This window comes from Heterodontus francisci, chromosome 10 (assembly GCF_036365525.1).
Source record: "Heterodontus francisci isolate sHetFra1 chromosome 10, sHetFra1.hap1, whole genome shotgun sequence".
Taxonomy (NCBI): Eukaryota; Metazoa; Chordata; class Chondrichthyes; order Heterodontiformes; family Heterodontidae; genus Heterodontus; species Heterodontus francisci.
This window is the reverse complement of record NC_090380.1, coordinates 26,747,073-26,771,391: the sequence shown is the minus strand read 5'-3', so window position 1 is coordinate 26,771,391 and position 24,319 is coordinate 26,747,073. Positions and strand designations below refer to the sequence as shown.

General features: G+C 40.8%; 1 protein-coding gene across 1 annotated transcript in view; it reads left to right on the top strand.

Moving 5' to 3' along the window:
* The first annotated feature begins 462 nt into the window (after nucleotides 1-462).
* Nucleotides 463-24,319, top strand: part of cab39l (calcium binding protein 39-like) — a 94,901-nt gene continuing 71,044 nt past the window's right edge. The window contains exons 1-3 of the mRNA XM_068040301.1: nucleotides 463-646; nucleotides 7,506-7,633; nucleotides 18,878-19,013. Of these exons, the coding sequence (XP_067896402.1) occupies nucleotides 18,906-19,013 (108 nt within the window). The 5' untranslated portion in view covers nucleotides 463-646; nucleotides 7,506-7,633; nucleotides 18,878-18,905. The remainder of the gene's footprint in view (nucleotides 647-7,505; nucleotides 7,634-18,877; nucleotides 19,014-24,319) is intronic.

Below are 24,319 nucleotides of genomic sequence, written 5' to 3'. Positions count from 1 at the left end.
CTTTAGTGATGTTTAGGGGTGCGGGGTGGGGGTGAGTTCAGTTGGATGTGGGAAGAGACAATACCCAAAACAATGTTCAAAGGCACTCAATTGCAACCAAAGCAACCTTTACAATAACATTTGCAAGTGTCATGTGACCATGTGTCACGTTCTCAGAATCTCATCATCTGATTTCCAGGAATAGGGCCAACTAGAACTGCCAACCCGACTGAAAATGTTCGGCCTCTATTTGCTTAGATGCTTTAATTTATGGTTTCGGCAACAGGTTTTCATGGTTCCGACACATTTAGGGTTAAACAGCACTTCCACTTTTCCCGCTCGCGCTCCGACTCGCACAGATCACGTGCCCAGAAGCACCGCGCGCGCGCGCGCGCGACGTGTGCACGTGATTCGGTGACGTACAACGTACGCAGGATTGGGTGACGTGCAGCTCAGTTTCCCTCCGTTGACGTCGGAAGGGGGCGGTCCGAGTGCATCTGTAGCTCTTCACAATAGAAAGAGCCGGAAATGAGGAAGCTGTTAGCAGTGTGACTGACTATTCCGTTCTCCTTTTGCCGGTGCGCCGTGTAACTCAGCGAAGGGAACGTGTCGGCAGTGTGGTTGTTGCGTTGTTCCTGCCAAAGGGGGAAAAAAAAGCGGAGAGCAGGTTGGTGTCCGGGGTGAAGAGGGTTTTATTTCCACAGAAAAGTGACGGCCGTCTGCCTGGCATCAGCGGGGATGGTCATTGCGCATGCTCGCCATGTACCTGTCAATCAGCGGAAACGATAAGAGTTTGTGCAGTGTTGCTCGTTCAGTGCTGTGTCCAGGTCCCCAAAGCTATTGTATGGCTTTTGGGTTGGAGTCACTGTAATTGTGCTACCGTTGCAGAGACAGCTGCTCCTTCGCTTGCAACCTTTGCCTGTTTTCTGTGTAATTGATTGACCTGAATTATAATGTATGGCACTTCTTAAGAATGTTCTTGAAATTATTAACTCCTTTCAAGTTCAGTTACTTTCCTGGACTCTTCTATTTCTGAAAATTTGCTTTATGATCGGGTTACTTTTCTTTTGATTTTTGAGTGCTTGACTTCCAGCTGCTAGAGAAGCTCAGGGTTTAACTGTGAAGCCGGACGTGATTATCTGAGGCCGGCGTGAGTTTTCTGAACGTCAGCGTTTGGATATTCATTGGAGTTTTATGTAAAGACACAAAATCTGACCCATCATCCCACCTTTTGCAGTGTTCCAGCGGTGCGATATACATTTCAGCGCCTGTCTTGTATCCATAAAAGAACAAAAGTATGCAAATATTCGCTTTCTCGATTTAGTGAAATATAATTTTTTGCGTCTTTTGAACTGATTCGTAGTATCATTCAGTGTTTATATTTCCATGGAATTTAAAATATTGTGCAATTTTTAATAGTCACCAATGGATAATGGAAAGTTATAAGTGAATTAGAAGTAAGTAATCCAGTCAAGTGATTCTGGTAATCGGTATAGCTTGATCACTTTAGGAACATTGAATATAGAGATTAATAATAATGCCTTCAGATTCATTTTAGAGGCTTTGATAGTCTAATGAGTGGTCTGTTTCATATTGATGTTTTTGGTTTCCTGCTGAAAGATAAACAATGCAGATGATGTAGGATTAATTTTTTTAAACCAGTTTCATGACTTGTGGATTGTTAGTATGCCTGACTATTAGTTTATTTAGTTCTGTGGATTGCCAATGTAAACCTGCTGCTGCAGCTGCCACTCTCAACGTACAAACAGAAGGTGATGGACCACGAGACAGGAGTGACTGTTGTCATTGGCCCTGACATCTAAGCATTTGAAATGAGCAACCTGGAGAGGAACATTACATTTTGGGATTGACCTGTTTACTGCATTTCATATCTCCAAAAAATGATTTCATGTCTTTTAGTACCGAGTGAGAGAGATCTTACCAGAGAATGAACTTAGACCTTGTTTTAAAAAAGGTACCAAATATATTTTGTATTCTCTGGTTGAGAACTGAATGAAACCAAACATGCTTCGATGGACAAGATATGAACACAGCACAGTATGTGTATTTTTTTTTGTAAGAAATTCTAAGTGGAGGGACATTTGAAATTTTCTTCATTTTAGGAAGTCCTCCTGCAAACTGACTGCTTTGTTAATTCTATGAAAATGGCAACTGATTAAAATGAGTTTTGCTTGTGCTGTTAGAAACTACAATTAAGATAAATGTTATTAAAATTCAAAATATTCCAACACTTTTTTAACTAGACATTTGGACTAGGTGTTGTTTGCAGCAGCAAGGGAATGTCCTAGGCCTTTGCCAGTATTTATGCCAGGAGGAGTGACAGCAGGCAAAGAACGGCTTTCCCTGTTCCAGCTGGTGCCTCCCTATTGCAGCACAGCCAAGAGTTTCAAGTTGAGAATTGGCCTTGTATTGTAACTGCTAATATGACTACATTGGTTCAAGCCTCACACCAGAGATTTGAGCACATAATCTAGACTGGCACTTCAATGCAGTACTGAATGAGTGCTGCACTGTTGGAGGTCCCATCTTTTGCTCTAACACGGTAGACTGCCGTACATAAATTATGAATATTAGTGCACCTCTTCACTGCTTTTGAATTTGTATGGATCCGGCCATTATGCACGACACACGACTGCTGGTTGGAACTTTGCCCTGTGACAGTATATGAAGCCGATTGGTGTTCTCAGTTTTGGAGCAAGAGGTTGAGGTCCTCTGCCTGAAGGTCTCACTGCACCATGATTGTCTTGGAGAGATAAGATAACCCCAGCTAATCTTTACTACTAGGCATCTCTTTAAATTCCTCTCCTCTGCCCCTTCTATCCGTGTGTCCAACAAAGGCAAGCAGCTCATGGACTTGAGCCATGTCATTAAGATTGAGACCATCTGTTAAGCTGCCCTGGCCTTTTGCCCTATTATCTGGAATTCCCTCCTTGAGTCACTCCCCCTGCCTCTGCTTTTAAGATATTGATTAAAATTAACTCCTGACCAAGTTTTTAGTCCCCCATCCTAATATATCTTCAGCTTGGTGTTAATTTTTGGTTATGCTTCTGTGAAGTGCCTTTGGGCGTTTGACTGCTATAAAGCTGATCTGCAACTGCAAGTTGTTAAAATGAAGAAATATTGCTGCTTTTGTGACCTCAGGACATCCCAAAGTGCTTCATAGCCAATGAAGTACTTCTGTAGTGTCATCACTGATTTTGTGATGTAGAAAAGTGCAGCAACCAATTTTTGTACAGCAATGAGATAAATGACCAAATAATTTCTGTTTTTGGTGGTGTAATTGTTGCCTTGCACACTGAGTGGCACCCCCCCCCACCTTCTAATTGTGCCATGGGTGCTTTACTATCCATGTGATGGGCAGACTGGACCTTGGATAAAGTCTCCTCTGAAGCTTGTCACCTCTAATAGTACTGCACTATAGCGACAGTATAACTGCTCAAATGTAGAATTTGAATCTACAGTCTTTTGATTGAGGCCAGGGCTAATATGGAGAGTAATTGAAGTGGCCAACCTACAAAATCTACATGCTGGATCCATTCTCTGTACTCTTGATGCTCGGGAAGCTTATGAAGTATTCAGGAGGTCCAACAGACTCCTTAAGCACTTTGTAAATGCAGTTTGATGTCATAATGAAGTTATTGTCCGTGATGTCAATCTGGTGGTAAGATTACATTGTTTTTCGAGGTGTGGTTCTTGCAGTGCTTTATTCCAGAGTGCAGCTGTTGCCCAACTACCAGGTTGTAATGTTAGTTTTGCATTGTATTGCTGTAGGCAGAAGTGGCAGTATAATTGGGGAAAGAAGAAAGACTTGCACAACCTCTGGATGTCTCAAAGCACTTTACAGCCAATGAAGTCCTGTTGTAATGTAGGAAACGCAGCAGCCAATTTGTGCACAGCCAGCTCCCACAAAGAGTTACGTGGTAATGACCTGATAATTTGTTTTTGTCATTTTGATTGAAGGATAAATATTGGCCAGGACATCAGGGATAACTCCCCCACTCTTCTTTGAAATAGTGCCATGTGTTACAACTGAGGCGGGAGGCGTGCACAGTTAATTCAGTCCTCCTTCTCCACTGGTGGCAACATATATTTAAACTTTCCCACTTACCAAAGCTGTCAATCATATACTGTTATTTTTCCCCCCAAAATAAAGCACACCAACCAGGTTTCTTTAATAAACAACAAAAATGATCCATTTATTATAAACCAAGTTTTAACCAATAATGAAGTAAACATACATGTGAATTGAAATATTAAAGCCCCTTATTTTTATCCTAGCCTCCTACATACGCAACTGGTTAACCAGGGGAAAAAAAAAGATTTTTGTTTACAACTGTTAGAAAGAAATAGGAGGAATAAAAAAAAAACATAGACTGAAGAGCAGGTATGGAAGTCTTGGGTGCAGCTTCCTGCTGTCTCCCCAAACTGGAAAATGTCATCAACTTTGCTTCCAATTTCCATGCTTCTCTCACGTGTACATGGTCTATTTCCGACACTTCCTTTCCTTGACTTCTGTCTCCATTTCTGGGGATAGGCTGTGTACTAATATTCATTATAAGCCCACCGACTCCCCCGGCTACCTTAACTACACTTCCTCACGCCCTGTTTCCTGTAAGGACTCCATCCCATTCTCCTAGTTTCTCCATCTCTGGCGCATCTGCTCTGATGATGTAACCTTCCACAACAGCGCTTCTGACATGTCTTCCTTTTTCCTCAATCGAGGATCTCCCCACCCCCCCCCCCCCCCCAGGTTGACAGGGCCCTCAACTGTGTCTCACCTTTTTCCCACGCTTCTGACCTCACCCCTTCCCCTCCCTCCCAGGACCGCAACAGGGTTTCCCTTGTCCTCACTTTCCACCCCACCAGCCCCTACATCCAAACGATCATCCTCCGCCATTTCTGCCACCACCAAAAGCATCTTCCTTTCCCCTCGCCTGTCAACATGCTGAAGGGTTCATTCCCTCTGCAACATCCTGGTCCACTCCTCCATCACCCCCAACACCTTGTCGTCCTCCCACGCCACCTTCACATGCAATCGCAGGAGGTGTAATACCTGCCTTTATATCTCCTCTCTCCTCACCATCCAAGGCCCCAAACACTCCTTTCAGGTGAAGCAGCGATTTTTCTTGTAAATCTGCGCACATGACCCTGAGCTTCCGGTTGCTTGCCATTTCAAACCCCCCCCCGCCCCACCTGCTGTCATGCCCACATGTCTCCTTGGCCTGCTCCAATGTTCCAGTGAACATCAACGCAAGCTTGAAGAACAGCACCTGATCTTTCGGTTAGGCACTCTACAGCCTTGCGGACTGAATGTTGAGTTCAATAATTTCAGAGCAGGACTGGCCTCTTTTTTAATATTTTTATATTTTTTTACCATGTGCCTGCTTTTCATGTAGACAGAGCTGCTCATTATTCTGCTATTAACACTCTCTCTCTGGACTAATGCTTTGTCTTTCACCACAAGCATTAACATACTCTTTGCCTTTGTCCCAGGACAGCTTTGTTATTCTCTCCTGCTCTCTGCCCTCTCACGCACCTTCCCTTTTGTTCTCTTCCCCACCAACCCCCCCCGCCCAACCCACACCTCTTGCTTTAAACCTAATTCTTTTCTAACCTTTGCCAGTTCTGATGAAAGGTCACAGACCTGAATTGTTAACTCTGCTTCTCTCTCCACAGATGCTGCCTGACTTGCAGAGTATTTTCAGCACTTTGTTTTTATTTCAGGTTTCCAATGTCTGTAGTATTTTGCTTTTATTTTATTATGGATGGCCTTTGTTTTGGCGAGGTGTCCCGAAGGCGAATAGGTGGCTACCACTAAGAATCTTCCTAGAACAGTTCTTTCCAGGCAGTGTTACATTAGGTGTGCAGCAATAAAAGTTTAAATTCTCTCGAATTTGATGCAAAGTCCCTTCAAAGATGCAAGGTTTCTGCAAACATGCAGGATTTCTTCAAATACAGGAGGCAACAGTACAACTTGATGCAGGGATTCTTCAAAGAGAGAGATCAGCTGCCTTCCACTGGCAGGTCAGGAAGCGAACTTCTTTCCTGTTCTTGGCCAAACTGGCTTTTTTAACAGTTGAAAATGAAATCAACTTTTTCCAGAAACAAGTCATTGACCACCATAAATCCTGACTTGTCAAATAAGAAAATAGCTCTTCGGGTCAAAACACAGCCCCCTGATGGGTTCTTTGCAAACAGGTGCTTTCCAGTAAAACTTGTTTACATTCAGTCCAAACCTTCTGGTAACTTCTTTGAAAAACAACCACAAATTCAGCCTCTTCAGTTTTAAAATATAGATTCTCAAGTTTTAACAAAAAATGGAAACCCTCATAACGCATGGGATCTTTTACATCCAACTGAGGGGGGAAGGCAGGGCTTTGGTTTAATATCCAAAAGACAGCACCTCTGACAGTGCAGCACTCCCTCTGTACTGCACTGGAATGTTAGCCTTGATTTTTGTGCTCATCCTGGGGTGGGACTTGAGCCCAGAACCTTGTAACTCGGGCAAGCGTGCTACCAACTGAGCCATGGCTGACACCTGCTTGCTAATACTGAAGCAGAACAGCAAGTGGAGTAACCTGTGCTGTATGTGTTTTGACATATGCTAGCCCATGTGATATTTTGTGAAATGAATGTGTCTATTGTCACAATTAACTGTTGCTTGCCTTACTCGGCTAGCTATATATATTACAGTAGTATAAGGCTAAAAATAATCAAACTAGTTTCCTTCAATGCTAAGTCATTTTGCCCTTCTCTAGGTTCGATGTTCGTAACCTTTCGGTTATTTTTAACATACTTGATTTAATCTGCTTGTTGAGAAATTCGAGTTAGCTAATAACATTTTATAATTTTTATTTTATAGGTTGGTTTAGATTTGTAAATCAGTGTTCAACAAACTGCCATCTGAATCTGTTACATCAGTATAGTATATGCTTTTTTATTTGAGTTATCTAATTTCCTGTTACGGGGTAGTAAAGTGATCCGATAGCAGTCTATTCAGAATGGATCTCATTTAATGCTCATCTCAACAAAGCTAAATATTTGCATCTTTACTGTGAATATATGTAGGCTATAATACATCAAGTTTCAGAATGAATCATATGGGTGATTTATTTATTTAGAGATAAAGCACTGAAGCAGGCCCTTCGGCCCATCGAGTCTGTGCCGACCATCAACCACCCATTTATACTAATCCTACAATAATCCCATATTCCTACCACATCCCCACCTTCCCTACCACCTACCTATACTAGGGGCAATTTACAATGGCCAATTTACCTATCAACCTGCAAGTCTTTGGCTGTGGGAGGAAACCGGAGCACCCGGCGAAAACCCACGCGGTCACAGGGAGAACTTGCAAACTCCAACACCATGTCTATATTAATTGAAGTGTTGAGATTGGTTTATATGCATATGTAGTTTGGACTTAAACAAAGAAACAGTCCATGTTTAAATTGGTTCCATTTTTAGCTCAACTGTTTAACTCTGAATTATTTTTATTTTAGGTGAAGTACAGAAACCTAGAAGTCCTGTTGAACTAAAAGGCTGTTGACACATCTTGTTTGCTGAAGATTTCTTGCTAAAAGGACATATTTTGTTTCTTTGTGTGCCTTACCCACAATCTACCAAAGAGGTAAGAGACTAACGTGTTCTTGGTGGATTAAATTTGCACTACTTTTTGGGCAGAACTGCAAAGGGGGTGTTTTTACTTTTTGGGATGGGAAGAGCCTACTTTCTAGTCTTCCTGTGAATTATTGATGATTCATTGGGAGTCTTTGTAGAATTTCTTTTTTCTGTCCCACTATGATCTTTATGTCCCTCTACCCCACCCAAATGCCAAGGACAGTTCTTTGCCATTGAAGACAAGTAAATGACTCTACCAGTACCACGCTCTAAAGATGAGCCCAAGAATGGTACAGGGTTTACTTGAGTTCCATTTGTTTAACACTTTATGAAGAAGCATCTTTTTCTTCTAGGCTGAGTTAGGAAACAAGCTGTGGCAAGTTATGATTGAAGATCAAGATATTACCATGCAGTGGCTTAGTGTTAATTTACATACTATTTGAACTACTGAGTTTATCGTAAGAAGCTTTTTAAAAAAAAAAAATCTTATTGAGGTTCAGAGTCATGATCCAGTTTGCTGCTTTATCACATAGATTCTGTTCAGTGTAATAGCAAATGGCACATCTGTGAGGAACTAACTTTTGTACAGAGACTACAGCTATCTTTGATCTTTGCAACCTTGAATTTAAAATAAAGCAGCTAATATTCTGAAGTTGTCTTTTAATTTGAAGCATTATACCGGTGATGATCCTATTCAATAGTTGAACCTGTTGCATTTGTCTGTTACCAAATAAATGCCTATAGGTTGAACTGCAAGTTAGTCACTAATCGTCCTAAGGGATGCTTGGCATTATTACTATTCAGATCATTTCAGTGCCATATAGGTAGCAGCACTATAAATGTCTTTTATTGAAAGCAGAATGCTGAACTGTCCTATGAAGAATTAAGTAGTTGTGAACTCTGAGTTCTAACAAGTGGTGAAATATCTTTGATAATTCCAAATCACACATCATTAGAAACTGTGTTGTACTTAATTTTAACAGACCTGGTTTCATTATGTATAGTAACGGAGATCCTCATACCTACTGCATGTTTTGAAGATTGATAATAGAGTTACATATACATAATGGGGAACCGTGATGGTTTTGGTCCAGAGACTGTTCAAATTGTGAAATTAAATTTGATAACGGGTAATTTGTGTGCTGGCACCAGAGAAAAGGGACCATGGAAGCTGCCAGATTGTTATGATTTCTCACTCGCCTCTTCCTCCCAGCCGAGACTAGACTATCCTGTCAGCCCAGACCATCTTAGCTCAGCAATGATGAGATACTGCAGTATGTCTGGTACTTGAACTGTATAATTTCTTTTTATTTAATTGACTCCTTGTTGCAATTTCTACTGCTTTCATGGTTTTCAGACTTTTCTACTATTATATTTGGGGGAGATTCACTGTGGTTTATTTAAGGGTTGAGTCGCTGGTTGATGAAATTATTTTAAGATTTCCCACATTGGATATTGGGCAATTCACTGTTAAAAATGAACTACACAGTTTATGAATTACTTTTATATTTTGTAAAAATCCCCTATTTTCAGATACATGGAGTTTATAAAGTGTGCTTGGCATATTAGTCAATTTCTCATGCATATGTTAAGCTGTGGGTTGGAACACGTTTCCAACTTTGGTGCCTATTGTTAATATCAAATTATTCTACTCTGTTGAAGTACAGCGATACAGAGCATAGCATCCTCTGTTGTTTCCCAACAGTATGTTTTAACCTCTGCCTTGGAACAGCAGTACCGTTGCACATTCTTGAGAGCTGTGTTAGTATACTATTTGACACGAGGATAACTGCAGATAATAAACCATAGGTAAATCAATTATACAGTCATTAGATTCCAGAAATTAGAGCATTTTGTATTTTAGTATGTGCTTCTAGATTTTCTCCACTTCACAATCTTCTCTCTGTCTGTTATGCACTGCACTCCAGGTGAGGGGGAAGGTAGTTGGTCTCTATAGCATTCTGTAGCTAGTTATTAAGTGATGAGCAAGAATGGGTTGACTCATCCCTTGACTTGAAAATCTTTGTGTTTTACAAAGGAATTGCACTACTTCTGTTCTGCATTTCACTGTTCTAGCAAAGGCCAAGGTCAAGACTTGCCGTGAGGGAAATTACAGGCACAAACCTATTAAATTATTTTTATTTAAATTGATTATTGCCTTTCATGCATTGTAAAGCCTGATGAGATTTTATTTTATTTAGAGATACAGCACTGAAACAGGCCCTTCGGGCCACCGAGTCTGTGCCGACCATCAACCACCCATTTATACTAATCCTACATTAATCCCATATTCCTACCACATCCCCACAATTCCCCTACCACCTACCTATACTAGGGGCAATTTATAATGGCCAATTTACCTATCAACCTGCAAGTCTTTGGCTGTGGGAGGAAACCACAAACTCCGCACAAGCAGTACCCAGAATTGAACCCGGGTCGCTGGAGCTGTGAGGCTGCGGTGCTAACCACTGCGCCACTGTGCCGCCCTAATTGCAGATAAAAATTTACTTTGAATAAACTTCCTCAACTTTTCCTGCATTTTTCCACCCCTCCTTTCTTCTCTAGCTTCCCTTAGTTGAAAGCTACTTTATTTTACAACAGCAACAAATTGCGTTTATTTAACACCTTTAACATAAAACATCCCAAATGTTGTCAAACAAAATTTGACACCAAACCACATAAGGAGATATTAGGGCAGATGAAGAGGTAGGTTTTATAGAGCATCTTATGGGAGGAAAGAAAAGTGGAGGGGAGGGGGGGGGGGGGGGGAATTTCCAGAGTTTCGGGCCTTGGCAGCTAAAGGTGGGACAATTAAAATCAGGGTTCCTCAAGAAGCCAGAATGAAGGTCGTAGGGCTGGAGGAGATTACAAAGATTGAGACCATGGAGGGATTTGAAAACGAGGATGAGAATTTTAAAATCAAGGCTTTGCTTAACTGGAAGCCAGTGCAGTCAGCGAGGATAGGGGTGACAGGTGAACAAGACTTGTTGCGATTAAGGACATGGAGCAGAGTTTTGGATTACATCAATGTAAGGAGGGTAGAATATGGGAGGCTGGTTAGGAGAGTGTTGGATTGCCAAGTCTTGGGATAACAGAAGGTATGGATGAGAGTTTCAGCAGCAGATGAGCTGAGGGAGGGGTGGAATCGGGTAATGTTGCGTAAGTGGGAATAGGTGCCCCTAGTGATGGCACGGGTAGGTGGTAGGAAGCTCATCTGTATCATATATGACACCAAAGTTGCGAACAGTCTGGTTCAGCCTTGGGCAGTTGCCAGGGAGAGGGATGGAGTTGCTAAGTAGGGAGCAGAGTCTGTGGCAGGAACTAAAGACAGTGGCTTCAGTTTTCCCTCTATTTAGTTGAAGGACATTTCTGCTCATCAAGCATTGGATGTCGGACAACAGTCTATTAATTTAAAGACAGTGGAGGGGTCAAGAGAAGTGGTGATGAAGTAGAGCTGGGTTTTCGACGTATGTGATTTTGGATGATGTCGCCAAGGGGCAAAAGGTAGACGAGAAATAGGAAGGAGCCAAGGGTGTACCCTTAGGGCACACCAGTGGTAACAGGATTCAGAAGAGAAGCCATTGCAGGTGATTCTCTGGCTATGATTTACTAGATAAGAATGGAGCCAAGAAAGGTCAGTTCCACGCAGCTGGATGACAGAGAGTATTGTTGGAGGAGGATGGCATAGTCAACTATGTTGAAGGCTGCCGATAGTTCGAGAAGGATGTGAAGGGATAATTAGATGTAGTCACAAAGAATGCCATTTGTGGCTTTGATAAGTGTAGTTTCAGTACTGTGGTCAGGCTGGAAACCTGATGAGTGGGAATCAAATATGGAATTGGCAAAGTGATGGGCATGGATTTGGAAGGTGACCGCACGTTCAAGGCCTTTGGGGAGGAAAATGATTTTGGAGATGGGCAGTTGTTTGCAAGGACAGAGGGGTCAAGGATGGTTTTTTTTGAGGAGTGGGCTGGTGATTGCAGATTTGAAGGAGTTTGAAGGACAGTACCTGAGGTTAAAAAAAAAAAGCCATTTATAATATCAGCTAACATGGGAGTCAGGAAGGGAAGGTCAAAGGTTTGGTCAGAATATGATTGAGGGAGCAGGAGGTGAGTGTTGAGGACAGAATGAGCTTGGGGAGAGCAAAGTTGGCGATGGGATAGAATCTAGAGGAAGACATGAGTTCAGGACTTGGACAGCAGACACTATTGGGGGAAGTCTGGCCAGATGGGCTAGGGGAAGGGAGGGAAGTGGCAGAGGAATTAAAATGACCAGAAAACATCCATGAGCTCATTGCACTTGTTGGAGGATGGAGGAAACCAGGGAGGGTGGTTTAATAAGATGGCTTCAGAACCCAGGGGTTATCTTTGCTTTCCTGGATGATCTTTGAATAATGAGTACTTTTAGCAGTGGAGAGTAGGGCTTGATAATGTTTTGTGGTCCAGTTCTTCCGATAGATGGTTGAAACAGTTGTTCACCAGATATTCAAATCTGTCACTTGGGCTTAAGGGGGTGGAGATGAGAGGTATACCAAGGCAAGCGACTTGGGTGAGAGGGACGGAGGGACAGTTTTTACTGGGGATGGGCATCAGAGGTGGTGGAGATGTGATTTAGCAGATCAGTAGCTGCAGAAATGTCATGCTGAATTGTGGGTCAAAGGCAAAATAGTTGGGAATTAGTGCAGTGGTATTTGACTTAAGTTTTTTCCAGGGGTAGAAACAAAAAGAAATGGGGCTGGGAGGGTGTAGGAGAATATGGATGGACATCAACAGAAAGAATTGGCAATTGAGATGGCAAGATTTTTAATTTGTTTTATAGGCAGCCAGCCTCTGGGTAAATTTATTTTCCAAAACTCAGTGGTAGGCTTGTCAGTCCAGGATAAGCACTGACTCATGTACATTACAATCCACATGAAAAGAAAAATATAAAGCCAGGTGAAGTTAACTTTCACTCATTTATGGAGAAATAACTGAACTCTGGCTTGCAGTGCAAAGTTTCAAGCAATGGATTGCAAACTGTTTGAGGCATTGAAAGTCCAGGTGTGTAACTGTACAAACAAAACTTCTCATCTACAGAAAAACAAGCTTCTTTTGATTTTACAAATGATTCAGCTGTGAGTTTATATGCATTTTCAGGAGAAATGTCATTAAAAATACATTTTTGTATGGAGAATGAATATCTGGCAGTTATTTCTGGACTGCAATCTGAGTGAAAGATTCCCTTGCAGTGTTCTTCGCTGCAACAATTGCTCTCATCAGTACTTTTCATATTAATTAATCTGTTCCACTAATGTTGCAGTTTACTTTTTTTTTATTTAGCTCAAGGTGGATAACCTGGCGGACAGGCTGTAGCTGGTGTGTTTCATACGAACATATGCGTTTGGAGCAGGAGTAGGCCACTCGGCCCCTCAAGCCTTCTCTGCCGTTTAACAAGATCATGGCTAATCAGATTGTAATCTCAACTCCACATTCCTGCCTATCCCCGATAACCTTTCACCCCCCTTGCTTATCAAGAATCTATCTACCTTAAAAATATTCAAAGACTCTGCTTCCGCTGCCTTTTGAGGAAGAGATTTCCAAAGACTAATGACCTTCAGAGAGAAAAAAATTCCTGGCATCTGTCTTAAATGGGCAACCCCTTATTTTTAAACAGTGACCCCTAGTTCTAGATTCTCCCACAAGGAGAAACATCCTTTCCACATCCACCCTGTCAAGACCCCTCAGGATCTTATATGTTTTAATCAAATTGCCTCTTACTCTTCTAAACTTCAGCGGATACAAACCAAGCCTGTCTTTCCTCATAAGACAGCCCGCCCATTCCAGGTGTTAGTCTAGTAAACCTTCTCTGAACTGCTTCCAACGCATTTGCATCCTTCCTTAAATAAGGAGATCAATACTGTACACTACTCCAGATGTGGTCTCACCAATGCCCTGTATAGCTGAAGCATAACCTCCCTACCTTTGCATTCAATCCCCCTCGCAATAAACTGTAACATTCTATTGGTTTTCCTAATTACTTGCTTTGCCTGCATACGAACCTTTTGTGATTCATGCACTAGGACACCCAGGTCCCTCTGCATCTCCGAGCTTTGACATGATGGGCTGAATGATATCCTCCTCCTGTGCTATAACAAGTCTGTGATTCTGCAAACTCTCACCACTTAGATACTATGCTTTTTTTATTCTTCCTGCCAAAATGGACAATTTCACATATTCCCACATTATATTCCATTTGCCAGCTCTTTGTCCACTCACTTAACATATCTATACTCCTTTGTAGCCACCTTATGTCCTCTTCACAACTTATTTTCCTACCTATTTAGCAGCCATACCTTTGGTCCCTTCATCCAAGTCATTTATATAAATTGTGAAGGGTTGAGGCCCCAGCACTGATCCCTATGGCACAGCACTCATTACATCTTGCTAACCAGAAAATCACCCAATTATACATCTCCTCTGTTTCCTGTTAACTAGCCAATCTTCGGATCCATGCCAATATGTTACCCCTACACCATCAGCTTTTATTTTCTGCTATAAATGAGTTGATGCATAGTTATGATGTAATGGCTGTAAATCTGAATGATCATTTATATAATTATTAAAAAAAAACCTGTTTACTTTTTACTCTCCTCACTGGCCGGCTCATGCACTCTCTGGCTTCCACTTTTTATACCATTTTGTTCTACGTGAAAATACGCACATTTCTGCATTGCCTTATACAAGTCCATAAAATGTGAGTTTTAATGAACTTTTCCCTTTATCAATAACTTTACTTAAATGTACTTTTTTTACATTGGGGAATTGTACCAGTCTACTTGTTAACTTATCAAGGTTTCACTCTTATTCTATTCCACCAATTGGGACTTTTCATTATAAATCTGTACTTTCATACTAATCTCCCACTTTGAAAAGGAATGATGTTTCCATCTGCAGAATTTCAGTTAATTAAAGTTCTCTGTAATGCATGCTTTTGAATGTCCTTTAATTAGGTACTAAACTGGCTACTGCTTTAAGGTCAGCCTTAATTCAATTTAGATACAGTGCCTACTGAACAGTTGACTTGTACGTCCTCATTTAACAGGCAAAAGCTAAAGGTTAATATTACAAAAGTATAAAGAGAATTTAATAGCAGTGTAAAATTAGTAAACTTCAGGACTATCTGATTTTAACCTTTTCCTTGCAGATGGACAATAATAGTCGAAAATCATTGTTTTACTAAGTGAATAGCAGTTCTAGGAGCTTTTTGAGAGTCATGGTGAGCAATACAGCTTGCTATAAAATGTGAGCTATTGCCTTGATCCTCCAGAGTACAGCATGGATTTCCCATTGAATAATAGTTTCACCAGTTGGGGTTTCTTACAGAATTTCAGCGCTAGTTGCTTACGCCTCTCTAATGCATTTGTGGTAGACATCGAACTCTGGACGTGTCCACCTGGCCTCAAAATAACACCTTCCAGTGTCTCAAATCTGAGTTTCCTCATCAGCTGTGTGGAAGACATCTGTTTATCGCATGTCAGAAAAAGGAAAACGAAGACTTGTGTTTATATAGCACCTTTCACAACCACAGGACGTCCCAAAGTGCTTTACAGCCAGTGAAGTACTTTTGAAGTGTTGTTGCTGTTGTAATGTAGAAAACATGACAGCCAAGCTACCTCAAACAGCAACATGATGTCGATTGAGGATAAATATTGGCTAGGACACCAGGGATAAAACCCATGCTCTTCGAAATAGTGTTATGGAATCTTTTCAGTCCACCTGAGAGGGCAGAAGGGACCTCTGTTTAACATTTTATCTGAAAGATAACACCTCCAACAGTGCAACACTCTCTTGATACTGCACTGGAGAGTCAGCCTTAATTTTTGTGCTGAAGTCCTGGAGTGGGCCTTGAGCCAACTGAGCCGTGGCTGACGCAGCAGAAAGCAGCTTGTATCCTGACAGTCAGCTTGATGTTATAGATAGAGTTCTAAGATTGTAGAAACTTAGAGCACTGAAGGAGACCATTTGACCTGTTGTGCCTTTGCTGCGTTTTGATAGAGAAGGCGTACTTAGTCCCACATCCCTGCTTTTTGTCTGTAACTCTTGCGTTCCTTGTCCTCAAGTACCTGTCCAACTCCCTTTTTAAAATTATTTATGGAACCAATTTCCAACACCTATTCAGGTAGAGCATTCCTGATCCTGACAGCTGAGTGGAACAAAACATTCTCCTCCTCTCTTGTCCAGATCTTTTACCAATGATTTTAAACCTATGACCTCTAGTTATTGACTCACTCGCCAGAGGGAATAGTTGTTCTTGACCTATTCTAGCAAAACCTCTCATCTTAAATTTGTGAGGTCACCTCTTAACCTTCTCTGTTCCAAGGTGAACAGTCCTAACTTTTCCAACCTCTCTCGGTCGCTGATGTGCCTCATCTTTGGTAAACCCACCTCTGTACCCTTTATAAAGCCTTTACATTTTTCCTGAAGTGTGGGGCCTAGAATTCTCCACAATACTCCAGCTGAGGCCTGACCTGTGATTTTAAAACATTCTAGCATGATTTCTTTGGTTTTATTCTATTTCTCTATTTATAAAGCCAAGTAACCTATGTTTTTTTCACCACCTGACAAATTTATTAGAGTTTTTTGAGGATGTAACTAGTAGCCTAGATAAAGGGAAGACAGTAGAAGTAATGTGCTTGGATTTCCAAAAGGCATTCAAAAAGGTGCCACACAAAAGATTAATATACAAGACAAGGGCTCATGGATAGGGGGTAATGTATTAGCATGGATGGAGGATTGGTTAACAGACAGAAAGCCGAGGGTTGGGATATGTGGGGTCTCTAAGTTGGCAGGCTGTAACTGGTGGAGTGTCGCAAGGGCCAGTGCAGGGGCCTCCGCTATTTGCAATCAATATTAACATTTGCTGATGATACAAAGTGAGGTGGGAATGTAAGCTTTTAGGTGGACACGGGCTGCAAAGAGATATGGACAGGCTAAGTGAGTGGGCAACAAGGTGACGGATGGAGTATAATGTGGGGAATTATGTTTATTCACTTTGGTAGTAAGAATAGAAAAGCAGAATATTTTTGAACGGTGTTAAACTTTTGATTGCTGTTCAGAGAGACTTGGGTGTACTCATACAAGCTACACAAAGTTAGTATGCAGCAATTAGGAAAACAAATGGCATGTTGGCCTTTATTGCAAGGGGATTGGAGTACAAGAATAAGAAAGTTTTGCTACAATTTTATTGGGCTTTGGTGAGACCACACCTGGAGTACTGTGTGCAGTTTTGGTCTCCATATCTAAGGAAGGATATACTTGCATTGGAGGTGGTACAGCAAAGCCTTGCTAGATTGGTTCCTGGGATGAGAGGGTTGCCCTATGATAGCCTGAGTAAATTGGGCCTATACTTTCTGGAGTTTAGAACAATGAAAGCTGATCTCATTGAAACATAGAAGATTCTGAAGGGGCTTGATAGGGTAAACACTAGGAAGTTGTCTCTCTTGGCTGGGAAATCTAAAACAGGGGACACAGTTTCAGGATAAGGGGTCAATCATTTAGGATTGAGATGAGAAATATCTTCATGCAATGGGTTGTGAATCTTTGGAATTGTTTACCCCAGAGGGCAATGGATGCTCCATTGTTCAATATATTCAAGGCTGTGAAAGAGTGATTTTTGGTGTCTCAGGGAACTGGGATATGGGGAGTGGGCGGGAAAGTTGGATTAGCCATGATTATGTTGTATGGCGGAGCAGGTTCGAGGACTGTTTGGTCTGCTTTTGCTCCTATTTCTTATGTTCTTATCAACTTGCTATCTTTAAGGATTTGCGTTTATGGAGACCAAGGTGTCTCTACTCATCTACATGTTTCAAAATTGTGCCATTTATGGTATACTGTCCTTCCATATTAGACCTCCCAAAATGTATCACTTCACACTTCTCCACATTGTGCTCCTTCTTCTCATTTCACCATCTTATCCTGAAGTCTGGAACTATCCTCATCACTGTCTATTACTTTGCAAAGTAATAATCATCTGCACACTTCATAATGCTGCTCGCTACACTTGAGTCGAGGTCATTGTATGAAAATTGCAAACAGTATTGGACCCCAAACTGACCTTTGGGGAACAACTACCTTCCAGTCTGAATAGATGTCCCAAGAGAAGTGCTGTGCTGACTCATAAGGCCAATTGCTTAATCCAAATCCTCCTCTAAGGTGTTTTGGCATGAGGTTAATTCCCATTGGTAATTGGTAACACATCTGTATAGGCCAAAACACATTCACTCTTGCCTGCCTGCCTGCTGCATGCCCAGAATTCTAAATCTGGAAGGACCACTTGTTGTATGCATTTTGTCTCAAACTTAACTTGCATTTGGAATTTACTGTCTCTGAAGATGAACTGAATTTTTTTTTCCTTCTTTGAATTGATATGGGCATCTATTAGAAACCGGGTGCTCCGGTTTCCTCCCACCGCCGAAGACTTGCAGGTGATAGGTAAATTGGCAATTGTAAATTGCCCCTAGTGTAGGTAGGGAGTATGGGATTGCTGTAGGGTTAGTGTAAATGGATGGGTCTTGGTCGGCACAGACTCGGTGGGCCGAAGGGCCTGTTTCAGTGCTGTATCTCTAAATAAAATAAGAGTGATTTAAGAATATTTCAAGTGGGTTCATCTGAGCCTCGAGACATTTTGCAATCTGGAATAAAGCTGCAACCTGCCGTATACCTTCCTCACTAGAACAAAATCGCAGCTGTTCTTTTCTGACTGCTACTCTTGCTTTCAGACCATTAATAATACATGTTGCAACAGCCTGAGGACAAGTTACTAACAGTTGATTCCTGGGTAGTTATGGGGCTTAGCAGCCCCATTATGGACAGAAACCACAACAGTGCGCTGGAATATTGAGGGTATGCAGGCGTCAAGCAGACCTCTCTTCAGTGGACTTAACCCTTGTATTGGCATATTTCTGGTACTTTCCGCGTACTTGCATAATCTCCATGATGATTGGATGGATGAAGTGGTTGGCCAGGACCAAAGAATGATGTGTTTTTGGTTACCCAACTCATGGGTTTGTTTGGAGACACTATTCTGGCAGTGAATATGGCATGCAACTTAGCCAAGTGCAGAAGAGGGGCAAATGACTAATATACCAGCCATGCCAAATAATTTTGAAGCTTATGCTAAAAGTGCGTGACCGTAATAGCAATCTGAAGTTTATGGTAACTAATTATGATAAAATGTTTGTTTAAAAACCACATGACATTATGAAACTTTTTTGCAGGTAAATTGGTGAAATAAATCCAACAAAAATGCCGCTGTTCAAATCTCACAAAAGTCCAGCAGACATCGTCAAAAATCTCAAAGAGAACATGGCAATGCTGGAAAAGCAGGATATTTCAGACAAAAAGGCTGAAAAGGTATGTAATGGTGCTTGAAAAGGTGTTGTCATGTGGGAGTAATCTTGTTCAACGCATGAGTGAAAAAGCAGTTGAGTGTAATTGAAAGCTGACGAAATAAATTTTCCAGTATCTTTGTCATGTTATAATCAAATTGCCAATGTTCTGCAATTGAATAATTAATTATGCTTTTATGTCAGCTTTTAAAATATTTTGTTTGGCTTTTATGGAAGGAAAGAACTTGCATTTGTGTAGTGGTTTTCAGCTGATGAGTTGCTTTTGATGTGTAAGCAAATGAGGCAGCCAATCTATGCACAGCAAGGTGATAAATGGCCAGTTATTCTGTTTGGTAGTGTTCCCTTAGGTTTAGTGCTTAGTTGTTACACCAGGAGAACTCCTCTATTGGAGTAGTGCTGCAGGATCCTTCATGTCCAGCTGAATGGACAACCTTGGTTCAAAGGCATATTTGAGAGGTTAAATCTCTGACAACACAGCAGTCCCTCAGTGCTGCACAGATTATATACTCAGCTTCTGAAGTAGGGCTTGAAACCATTACCTTCTGACTGGCAAGTGAGAGTGCTACCACTGAGCCAGACTCGTGGTTTTTGAAATGCAAATACTTGGATGGTGTTCAAGGCTCAAGAAAGAGATGCGAAAGGTTTGAAATTCAGTTGTATGAATACTAGAAACAGCTATTTTAACAAGGCATTAATTCATTTATTTTAATGGGCTCACATCTCCAATTAAAATAATAAACAAAATAATTGGATGTGCACATGTCATTTGTGTGCTAATATTTGCATAGTGCAGTCAAGGTCCTGGATTTGAGCTGGACTTTAAACATTAATGCGTGACAGAAGGATTGGAGTTGCTTTACCATGATTTGTTAGTTTGGTGCCAGCTATGTATTCTGTGGTCCGTTCATTTAAAAAAAAGTTTCATCTTCATAAGGCGTAATGTGTTTAGGGATTGCCAATTCACAAAACAGTCCTGTTTTCAATTAGGTTTCTTCATAAAGTGTCATGGAACAGAGCATGTTATTGAATGTAACAACTAGTTACTGTGTGTTTAAGAATGTTGCTCTGTACATTCCAGAAGGGAAACAGCCAATCCTTTAATACAGAAGTGCTACCATACAAAATACAAGCGCTCGGAGCAAGACATAAGTACATTTTCTGGTATTAATCTTTGCAGTCTCTTCAAGCTGTGTCAGCATATTTAATATCAAAGTGCTTTCACTGAAGTACGCATTTATTTCGATGCTTGGTCTGGTTTTGTGCACATTTTTAGTAGATTTTAGAGGATATGGGGATATTATTGAATTCTTTTACCTGCGTGCAAGTTTGTAAACTTTTTCAATTAGAGTGAAATTAAATAAAACTACTTGATGAAAACACTGCCGTGGGTATCTTCAGTTCATCATTGTTTTGTCTGTGTCAGCTTGGCTCAATGGCATTTTTACCTTTTTTAGTCAAAAGATAGTGGGTTCACGCTGCACTGCAGCGCTTTCTAGACTAACACCAATAGCAAGTTCTACATTGCCAGGTGGCGCCTTCCCTTAACTGAGCTGTTAAATCAGGCTCCCTCTGCTCTGGTGGTTGTTAAAGCATCCATTCAAGAAAGAACAGGGAAATCTCCTTGTGTCCTGACCAGTAATCAACCTTTTAACCAACATAGCCAGAATAACTGGTCATTTATCTCAATGTTTGTGTACAAGATGGCTGGCTTGTTTACTCGTAACAGATGAGGGAGACGGTGATTTACTGGTAATGTCACTGAACTAGTAATCCAGAGGCCCAGGTAATGTCCCGGGGACACTGGTTCAAATCCTACCACAGCAGCTGGTGGAATTTCCAATTAATAAAATCTGGAATTGAAAGCTAGTCTCAGTTTCATGGCACCAATACTATCATCGATTGTCATAAAAATCCATCTGGTTCACTAATTTCCTTTTAGGGAAGGAAAGCAACCATCCTCACCTGGTCTGGCCTACATGTGACTCCCGACCCACAGCAATGTGGTTGACTCTTAACTGTCCTTTGAAATGGCATTGCAAGCCATTCAGTTGTCAAGACCAATTAGGGATAGGCAACAAATGCTGACCTTGTCAGTGAAGCCCACATCCCATAAAAGAATTTTTTAAAAAACCATGTAACTCATTTGTATAAGGTATGCTTGGGAAAATTTGAGACACAATGAGACAGTATAACAGTTGTTATTTGTAAAGGCTACTAGAAAGTGTTGTACTTGCCATTCGCCCAGAATTGTATGTGTGAACATGGTTGTATTGCCAAAAGAATGTCTACGGTTGATGCATATGGTAAATTGGTACAAACATCACACATCAGCTTGCAGTTGATCTGGTAACTAAATACTGCCCTCATTTACCAAGACATTTGAAACTATGCCACTTATTTATTATTTGCATGTTGTATTGATACTATGTGTACAGATAAATGCTTGAAGACTTAATTGTCAATTTTTTTTTATTACATGGGGAAATTTGGGGAATTTTTTTATTCCCCAGTGATGTTTCGGAGATTGACCTATGAGGTTCTCTCCTTTCCCCAAGAAGGCTGTAAAGCAGTGACTTTGTTCCTTGTAATTTGTGTTTTGAGACTGGTGTATTAACAGACCAAGAGTGATAGGATGTAAATTTAGTCCTCATGTGCTGAGTTCCTAATCTCAACAGGGCAGTCTGGATGAAAGGCTTGCTCAGAGGGTGAAGGAAAAGTTGATTGAACTTGTGTAGCACCCAGCAGCTGGATCAGGAACAGCATTTGAAAGAGAGCTTGGTGTAGACCTCTCAATCTGCCATTTTGCTCAAGCAATTGTGTTTGGTATCGGGGAAACTTAAAATGGTGAAATAAAGTTTTTCTCTATATTGGGGGAGATGAGGGAGAAGGAGTAATTAAAGAATATTAATATCTATAATCTGCTGTCATTTTGAGGCTAAGGAGCAGCTCCTAAATTTCCCAGACTTCTGGGCTGATGTATTTCTATCTCTTTTGCATTGAGTCACCTGGCCAGCTGTTAGCTTTCCTTCAATCAACTGCTTTTGCTACTGGCCTTTTTAATGCTGATGCTATGGGATGTTTTAAGCCTGGCGGGACTGTGTTTCTAGGCCATTTAACTGCTTTTAAAATTAATGTAGTGTCAAGAGCGTAAATGAACCAAAAGAAGGATGAGTGCAGTTAGCTGAATAGTTCCTTTCTAGAACTGCTGATGTGAATAAATTAACTAAATTGGCGGAAGAGAAATTTAATGGCTTTTTGTTAGTGACTTCTATAATTCTGCATAATAAGAAAAGGTGTTTTGCAGTCTGTCGGTGTGCAAAAGTTTCCACAAAGAAAATTAATTAAAATGTGAAATTTTTCATCCTTACAATGTAGCCCTCAATTCTTGTGCTGAGACAAGAGTTCTAAAATTAGCAAAATACTGCGGATGCTGGAAATCTGAAATAAAAACAGAAAATGCTGGAAATACTCAGGTGTGGCAGCACTTATGGAGAGACGAACAGAATATTTGTTTCAGGTTGATAACCCTTCTCTCCACAGATGCAAGACAGTATTGAAGGTGGGGTGGTGGTGGAAAAGAAAAATTTAACATGGCAAGGGGTCAGGTATATCAAATTGATTTAATTGTCAGAGTATGTTTCCAATCGGTTCGACCTTATAAATTAAAGTGAAAAAGTTAGTTTGTAAATATCAGAATACAACAGCCTGGAAAGTAATGGATTGCAGAATGGCTTGCTGCAGTCCTGATGAATTCAATTTGGGATATAATCCACTAACAAAAAGCAGTTTAAAAATTAGTTTTCAAAAAAATAAATCCTTGGCTTCAACGTTATCTACGTGTAAACTGCAGGTATTTTTATTGGGGACCTGTGTATATATAATCTCAAACATTTGCAACCAAATATGTCTGAAATTTAACAGAAACTGGAAAGAATGCAATTCGGCATCCCGTTAGTTGAAAAAATAAGAAGGCACAAAGTTACGGTATCACTTGATAAATCCAAGAATTTGCATTTATGCATAATGTGGATCTTTTCTGACTCTTACAATGTGGGAATGTTTAATTACAAACTCACGGGGCTAGGGAACTCTCCTGCAGTATTGAATATTTTTCTGTACTAAATTGCTTTGTTGTAAATTTATTAAATTCTATATATCCTTATTACTTGCATTAGTAAATTGAATACATATACTGTACACCACTTGGAAGTTGCAGACCATGTTACAACTCGTTTCGTTCTTTTAAGAAAATATTACTTTACAACAAAATCCACAAGATTTTTTTGGTATTCTTCACTGTTCTATCATGACAGACTCGCCGTTGCTGCACTGTATATAATTCGAATTCAAAGCCAGGCAGTAAATCTATGGGTGGAGTTTTGGAGCTGCTTTTGATCTAGATGCCTAAAACTCTGGACAATGGATTCGTACAATGAATAATAATTCTCTGAAAATTTTCAAAATAAACCACTTTGCAATCAGGAAATTTTGGAATGATTTTGCTAGTGCAAGCAGCATGCACATAGTTCAAACATCTGCTTGCGTGCTCTGCTCTCAACTCTCTCCTTTTCTTTTTCACCATCCCTCCTCCAGCAAGTTCAGAATTCTTGAGTAAAATTCTCTGGGTGGCAGTAGCTCTTCGCTAAAATGCTCGTTCTTTATCTTTTTGTCTGAATAGTGAATATTAATGGCTATTTAATCAGCTTGGGTCTGACCTCACCTAGTGTCTACACCTGAGACCGATGGAATTTTTACTTGAGGCTCCTTTCTGAAGAGCAGTTCCTCCAACCTTTTAGAATGAGAAATTGAGTTGGAAGGGCTCATTTATACAGTACATAAAGGGTGCCTTCTGGCTGGTATAGATCAAGTATGAAGACATCCTGAACTAATAATCCATAGAAAGTCAGTTCCAACCCCACCTTGCCAATTTGAGAATTTGAATTCAAAGAAAAACTCATCAGTAGAAGTGACTGTGAAGTTGTCGATAAAAGGCGACTTGTTCACTAATGTCCTTTTTAAGGAGGGAAAGCTGCCGTCCTTAACTGGTCTGGCTTATGGACTCCAGTCTGACACCATGGTTAACTCTTAACTGCCCTTTGGGCCTAGCAAGCCACTCAATTGCATTAGACTGCTACACAGTGGTTCAAAGAGAAGGTCCAGCACTACCTCATCAGGGCAACTAGGGATGTGCAACAGATGCTGGCAGCAACACCCACATCCTGAGAATGCAGTAAGAAACTGTCCCTCCTTCAGAAGGGGTAGGCTGTTTGCTGTTGGTTCTACTGTTCACAAATCCTGCCATAATGAAAC